This window comes from Bufo gargarizans, chromosome 6 (assembly GCF_014858855.1).
Source record: "Bufo gargarizans isolate SCDJY-AF-19 chromosome 6, ASM1485885v1, whole genome shotgun sequence".
NCBI classification, from domain to species: Eukaryota; Metazoa; Chordata; class Amphibia; order Anura; family Bufonidae; genus Bufo; species Bufo gargarizans.
In genome coordinates this window covers 78,249,532-78,257,591 of record NC_058085.1, presented here as the reverse complement: position 1 = coordinate 78,257,591, position 8,060 = coordinate 78,249,532, and the positions used below count along the sequence as shown (strand labels likewise).

General features: G+C 47.1%; 1 protein-coding gene across 1 annotated transcript; it reads left to right on the top strand.

Annotated features, from left to right (window-relative positions):
- The first annotated feature begins 352 nt into the window (after window positions 1–352).
- Window positions 353–7,847, top strand: ANAPC11 (anaphase promoting complex subunit 11). The gene is made up of 2 exons (XM_044298045.1): window positions 353–509; window positions 7,389–7,847. The coding sequence occupies exons 1-2, from the start codon at window positions 401–403 to the stop codon at window positions 7,532–7,534; spliced, it is 255 nt and encodes an 84-aa protein (XP_044153980.1). The 5' UTR covers window positions 353–400; the 3' UTR covers window positions 7,535–7,847.
- Window positions 7,848–8,060: the final 213 nt, after the last annotated feature.

Below are 8,060 nucleotides of genomic sequence, written 5' to 3'. Positions count from 1 at the left end.
TCTGGCAGCAGGTCGCAGTCTCATTGTCCTGGTACGTCCTCCCTACATCACCATTGTCACCTCCTAAACACTGTGCCAGCAGGAGGCGCTATAACACCACACATAAAGCTTCTGCATTGTATTCCGTGCAGTTCTTCCGCTTCACGTTTCGTGTATCAGGTCTTAGATATCGCGGTTATCGCGACTGCAAGAAAGTCCTCTGTGACTGAATTCTCCCACTAATCGTGCTGGTTATACCCACATCAATCATGTCCGCGAGGGATTCCGATTAAGCCACGCCCCTTTACAGCCATAACCAATCGAGGACGCTAGACGCTAGTGTGAGCACCAGACCTGAGTAGCTGATGCCTGATGATTTAAAGGAGAAGCGGTTCTGTGTGACGGGAAGACACAGGGCAGGATGAAGGTTCACATTAAGGCCTGGCATGGCGTCGCCTCCTGGATGTGGGTGGCGAACGACGAGAACTGCGGCATCTGTCGTATGGCTTTTAATGGCTGCTGCCCAGACTGTAAGTGTATGCCCCCTGCCACCAGAGTGCTGTAGCCTGTGCCAGCTCACAGCCATGTACTTCATCAGTCACCCCTCCTCAGGCCCAGTCTTGTTCTGCTCACAGTCATACGTCGTATAGATGGCGGCGCACCCACCGTACATTGGGTCTCCCACCGCGCAGCAATAATTTTGCTACTGAGAGAAAAACATGTGATTTATACTAAAATGAGCTCTGCGATTCCAAATATGAACTCGGAATTTGCCTGACATGGCTAGATTTTAGGGACCCTGGGACTTTCCATTTTTTTTCGTTTTTCACTCCCCGCCTTCCCATAGTCCTGACTTTTTTATTATTCCTTTTTTCACTTAGCCTTATGAGGGCTTATTTTTTGCGGGACAAGTTGTACTTTGTAATGGCACCATTTACGGTTTCATACCATGTAGTAGGAAGTGGGAAAAAAAATCCAAATGGGGTAGAATTGGGAAAAAATGCAATTCTAATAAAGTTTTTTTTTTTTTTTACACTGTACACTATGCGGTAAAACTGACTTGTTATCTTCATTCTCCAGGTCAGTTACGGCTAATATGATACCACACTTGTATAAAGCTTTTTTGTGTTTTTAATTTCTGAAATTTTTAAACCTTTGAGAAAAAATTAAATTATTTTTTATAACCATATTCTGACCCCTATAACTTTTTTGTAGTTATGTGTACGGGGCTGTGTGAGGCTCCTTTTTTGCGGGACGATCTGTTCTTTCAGTGATACCAATTTGAAGTGTGTGCGACTTTTTGATAATTTTTTATTAAAATATTATTGGGTAATTGAAGTGACAAAAAATGGCAAATTGGCTTTTTTTTTTTTTTTTTTGTTACCCGTTATGCCATTTGCAGTATACCATTAATATTGTTATATTTTAATAGTATGGGCATTTTCACATGTGGTGATGCCCATGATATATATATATATTTTTATTGTTTAAGTATTTTGATTTTAAGGAAAAGGCGGTAAGTTTGAACTTTTTTTTTTTTTACTTTTTTTAAGTCACCTTGGGTGACAATAACTGGCAATTATTAGATTGTCAGTTATGTGTTCATCTATATAGACACCATTGAACACTTAATTTGCACTATACCAATACAATGCTGCCACCTAGTGGCCTGTATTGGTATAGTCATCTAATAGCCACCGTTGCCTTCTTGAGGCTTCAGCCTATTTGATCAATGTAACAGGTTACCCGATCTCAGCCGGGGAACACTGTTACCGCAGCGAAAGTGCGCGACTTCCGCTTCCGGACAGCGCAGATGCCGTGATCAATATTTGACCACGGCATCTGAAAGGGAAAATGTATGCGATCAGCCTTATGGCTGATCGCATATATGTGCCGCGGGTCTCTGCTATTTAAAATAGCAGAAACCCGGCAGCTATGGCACCTGCTGCACATGCAAGCGGGCGCCATGTTTGGGGACCGGACTTCTGCTGTACATGTACAGCAGAGGTCCTTAAAGGGTTAAGTTATACATGCAAAGCCTATTCAGTTATAATATGAATGCATTAGATTGGAGATATTCCAATGGACCTGTCTGGACGCACTCAGGCTGATGTCAGCAGTTAGTATATAAGGCAAGCGGGACAGATTTTGATAGTGATCTGTTATAGCGCTATCAGTTTTGAAACTTAAGATGGATAAATGCAAATGTGTTAATGATCCAGACAATTTCTGCTACATATGTGGCAAATACACTACTTATGATCAGCGCAAGATTCTGACTTGGCGAGTGCGTCTTGCAGCTTGGGATGCATTTGTGCTCGCAGTGCAGAACTTCCTTGGGAACAGACGAGCTGCAAACTATGAATTAGTAGTCAACATGCTTACAGCATATGAACAACTTGGCTGCCGAATGTCATTGATAGTGCATTTCTATCTTGACTTTTTCCTACCCAATTTGGGACACGTAAGTGACAAACATGGAGAGCGGATCCATAAAGATATTTCTACAATGGAGAACAGGTATCAAGGCCGCTGGGATCCCAACATGATGGGGGACTACTGCTGGTTTTAGCAACGGGAAAAGATGACCGTTCACAAACGCAGATGCCTGAAGCACTTCTAACAATCCTGGGCCTTGCTCAAGTAACGCTACTTTCACACTGGCGTTTTGGCTTTCCGTTTGTGAGATCCGTTCAGGGCGCTCACAAGCGGTCCAAAACGGATCAGTTTTGCCCTAATGCATTCTGAATGGGAAAGGATCCGCTCAGAATGCATCAGTTTTCCTCCGTTCTGTCTCCATTCCGCTTCGGAGGTGGACACCAAAACGCTGCTTGTCTGTCTGACGAAATGGAGCCAAACAGATCCGTCCTGACACACAATGTAAGTCAATGGGGACAGATCTGTTTTCTATGACACAATCTGGCACAATAGAAAACGGATCCGTCCTTCATTAACTTTCAGTTGGTGTTCAAGATGGATCCGTCTTGGCTATGTTACAGATAATACAAACGGATCCGTTCTGAACGGATGCAGACGGCTGTATTATCTGAACGGATCCGCACCAAACGTGAGTGTGAAAGTAGCCTAAGACTTTTAAACTGAAAAACTAGAAAACTTATTTTTTTTTGAAATGTTGTTATTCCGTTACATTTTCATACACTGTTTACTACGCAAACTTTGATGTAGATCAGGTCATTGTTGGAGTAAAACTCTTCAATGCTTTCCAAGGGCTTCATACATCTAGGCATACTACTTATGCACAGCAACATTTCGTGATGTGTTACAACAATTCTGACTTGGGATTTGTAATCCGCGCACTCGATTTAGTATAGGACAAATGGTTTTTGCCCAGTAGCATGTCAATGGCTCTATGCCAAGATCGCATTTAAAGGGGCTATCCGCAGAGCAACACTTGGGGGCACGTTTATTTAGACCGGTGTTTTAGACACTGGTTTGATACCATAGACCAGGGATGCTCGACCTGCCGCCCTCCAGCTGTTGCAAAACGACAACTCCCAGCATTCCCGGACAGCGTACAGCTATCAGCCTACACCAGGGCATGGTGGGAGTTGTAGTTTTACAACAGCTGGAGGGCCGCAGGTTGAGCATGCCTGCCGTTGACCATAAACTCCTCCTCGCCAAGCTCCACTCACTTGGCCTTAAGGGCACTGCCCTCTATTGGTTCTCTTCCTATATCTCTGGCCGCTCCTTTAGTGTATCATTCGCTGGCTCTTCTCCTCTTCCTCTTGATGTCGGCGTTCCGCAGGGCTCAGTACTAGGTCCTCTACTCTTCTCCCTCTATACAGCCCCCATCGGACAGACTATCAGTAGATTTGGCTTTCGATACCACCTCTATGCTGACGACACCCAACTATACACTTCGTCCCCTGACATCACTCTAGCACTACTACAAAACGCAGCAAACTTCTTGTCTTTCCCCCCATCTACTAACTTGCCTAAACTTGATATTTAAATTCCTGTCTGCAGCAATATCATAACTCCAACATGCCTGCTGTCTTGGGGCCACATTTGACTCTGATCTTTCCTTTGTTCCCTATATTCAATCACTTACACGCTCTTGTCGTCTGCACCTCAAGAATATCGCCAGATTTCGCCCTTTTCTTACGGTGGAAATGGCAAAAACTCTTGTTGTTGCCTTGATTCATTCTTGTCTTGACTACTGCAACTCATTACTAATCGCTCTTCCTCTCACTAAACTCTCCCCCCTTTAGTCTGTCCTAAATGCTGCAGCCAGGCTCATCTATCCATCCACCCGCTACACTGATGCCACTAGTCTGTGCCAGTCACTTCACTGGTTGCCCATCCACCACAGAATACAGTTCAAACTTCTCATCCACATCGCTCTCCACAGTGCTGCACCTCCATACATCTCCTCCCTCATCTCCATCTACCACCCTACTCGTGCTCTCCACAGTCCTGCCCCTCCATACATCTCCTCCCTCATCTCCATCTACCACCCTACTCGTGCTCTCCACAGTGCTGCACCTCCATACATCTCCTCCCTCATCTCCATCTACCACCCTACTCGTGCTCTCCACAGTGCTGCACCTCCATACATCTCCTCCCTCATCTCCATCTACCACCCTACTCCTGCTCTCCACAGTGCTGCACCTCCATACATCTCCTCCCTCATCTCCATCTACCACCCTACTCCTGCTCTCCACAGTGCTGCACCTCCATTCATCTCCTCCCTCATCTCCATCTACCACCCTACTCGTGCTCTCCACAGTGCTGCCCCTCCATACATCTCCTCCCTCATCTCCATCTACCACCCTACTCGTGCTCTCCACAGTGCTGCACCTCCATACATCTCCTCCCTCATCTCCATCTACCACCCTACTCGTGCTCTCCACAGTGCTGCACCTCCATACATCTCCTCCCTCATCTCCATCTACCACCCTACTCCTGCTCTCCACAGTGCTGCACCTCCATACATCTCCTCCCTCATCTCCATCTACCACCCTACTCCTGCTCTCCACAGTGCTGCACCTCCATACATCTCCTCCCTCATCTCCATCTACCACCCTACTTGTGCTCTCCACAGTGCTGCCCCTCCATACATCTCCTCCCTCATCTCCATCTACCACCCTACTCGTGCTCTCCACAGTGCTGCACCTCCATACATCTCCTCCCTCATCTCCATCTACCACCCTACTCGTGCTCTCCACAGTGCTGCCCCTCCATACATCTCCTCCCTCATCTCCATCTACCACCCTACTCGTGCTCTCCACAGTGCTGCACCTCCATACATCTCCTCCCTCATCTCCACCTACCACCCTACTCGTGCTCTCCACAGTGCTGCACCTCCATACATCTCCTACCTCATCTCCACCTACCACCCTACTCGTGCTCTCCACAGTGCTGCACCTCCATACATCTCCTCCCTCATCTCCACCTACCACCCTACTCGTGCTCTCCACAGTGCTGCCCCTCCATACATCTCCTCCCTCATCTCCATCTACCACCCTACTTGTGCTCTCTGTTCTGTTAGCGACCTAAGATTAATACCCTCCATAATTCGTACCTCTCACTCCTGTCTCCAAGACTTCTCTCGAGCTGCACCTACTCTCTGGAATACTAGGTCAATTCACAACTTCTCCACCTTCAAACGTGCCTTACAAACACCTCTTTTCAGGAAGGCTTATCAAGCTACCTAAACTGACTATTCCCTGACTAAACACCCCCCCCCCCCCCAACTCCTCTGGCCGAAACTCGATCCTCTAGTAGTCCCAAACCCGAAGCAGATCGCCCGGCACCACTCCTGTCAGTTCAATAATGGCACAAATCCTATCGCAATTAACTACCTTATGTGTCACCCCCCCAATTCCTCATAGATTGTAAGCTCTTGCGAGCAGGCCCTGACTTCTAGTGTTTCAGTTGCATATTAGCAGGTTACTTTTGTTTTGTACATGAACCCTATTAATTTGTAAAGCACTGCGGAATATGGTGGCGCTATATAAATAAATGTTTTTATTATTAAAGGGGTTATCCGACACTAAAAAATGCATTTGTTAGTGTTGGATAACCCCTTTTATCTTGTCTCACTTCAGCAAGTGCCATTTATCATGTAGAGAAGGTTAATACCAGGCACTTACTATTTGCTTCTTTTGCTGGCTGGACTCATTTTCCATCACATTATACACTGCTTGTTTCCATGGTTACAGACCACCCTGCAATCCATCAGCGGTGGTCATGCTTGCACAGGCCTGTGTGCACTCCCACGGTCCTGGCCACCAGAGAGGCTGTCGCTTTTTCCTATAGTGAACAAGCACGACCACCACTGATGGATTGAATAGTGGTTGTAACCATGGAAACGAGGAGCGTATAATGTGATTGAAAAATGAATCCAGCCAGCAAGGAAACAATATGGATAATAATACATTAGTAAGTGCCTTGTATTAACTTTATCTACATCATAAATGCCACTTGCTGAAGTGAGACAACCCTCTTTAATAATAAGGTCCTGTGAGGGCCGTGAATCCATCCAAGCTATTAAGAGGTACAGGCTGTCAATTTTAGACCTGGCATGAGCGGTTATTTGCGCCGCCATCTGCACCTGAAATACGCTTAATTTAGGCGTTTTTCAGATTAGTAAATTACCCCCTTGGTCCCTGTCCACAATGTCCGACCACTGTGCCCCCCCCCCCCCCCCCTCCCCTACTGCTCGCCTGAACCCAGACTCTTCTCACTCTGCTGGTGATTTTTGGGGTCCCAGCGGTCAAACCCCCAATATAAATAATCTATAAATTGCTCATGACTATTTGTAATTGTAATGCCCCTTTAACTTCCTCCTGTCCCAGCGCTGACCGCTCACGTCCTCATAGACGCTGCTGCTCTCCTCCAGCTTGTATAGCGGACCGGCCACTGGCATCCCCTGATGTGTCTTTGCTTTCGGTTGTCGGCTGATGAGCCCCCTAAAAGGCTTGGCCCATCTCACACTTTGGTGGCATCTCGCTATGAAATGCCACCAATGTCTGATAGGAGCAGTTCCCAGAGGTGTCTTAAGAAGGAGGACCCCAAAGTGAACGAGGGCGCACCATGTAAGCCCAGCCACCCTCCATTGACTTCTATGGGAGCGCCGACCATTTCCGGAACTCCCACAGAGGTGACCGGAGAGCGCCGGCGGTGTGCTCTCTTTATTCATTTCTTATAGGCTTCCAAAAACAGCCACGTGCTCTCGCTGGGATCTTTTTGGAACTCTTGTAGAAGTGAATGGAGAGAACACCACACATGCGCAGGGCACTCTTCTTTGCTTTGGTGGCCCCGTTCTAGAGCTAGGTACAGCTTCCACCTTTGGGACCTGCTCCTATCGGCCATTGGTGGCATACCCCAGCGAGATGAATGCATGCCGGTTCTGGCTTCTGACCCTGTGGTTTCTCCCCCTGCAGGCAAGGTTCCTGGAGATGACTGCCCCTTGGTCTGGGGCCACTGTTCCCACTGCTTCCATATGCATTGCATCCTGAAGTGGCTCAACTCCCAGCAAGTGCAGCAGCATTGTCCCATGTGCCGGCAGGAATGGAAGTTCAAGGAGTAGGTCGCCCTGCGATGCCTGGGTTACTACATGGCAGTACTCTGGGGTATGCTGGTCGTTGTAGTTCCCACAGCCGGAGAGTCTCATATGTTACAGGAATAGACACAAAGTTTACTGAAGCTGTGTAATGTACAAATCCCTCCTGCAGGAAGTGTCCCTGCGGGGCCATCTCCCCTCCCCCATCCACGTGTGCCACCCCCGGTGCCCGCTCCTTCACCGCCCTGTGTTCTGCAGAGAAATGACATCATTACCCTTCTGTTTGTGACAACTGATTTGTAATTTTGCCTTGTAAATTGAATAAAACACATTGACTCATTCCTTTCCGAAGGAGAAACTGCTGGGAACCATTTATCGAGACAAGAAATGACAGTCGGTGGAGATTGGTCCCGGAGGAGTGGGAATTATTGAGGGCATATCCATTGAATTCACTAAAATGACATTGGATTCCTTCCTGTTCCTAACTGTTGAAGTTACTCATCACATTTATTCATCCGACTTCAACTTCATCATAGTTTGGTGCGAAATTAAC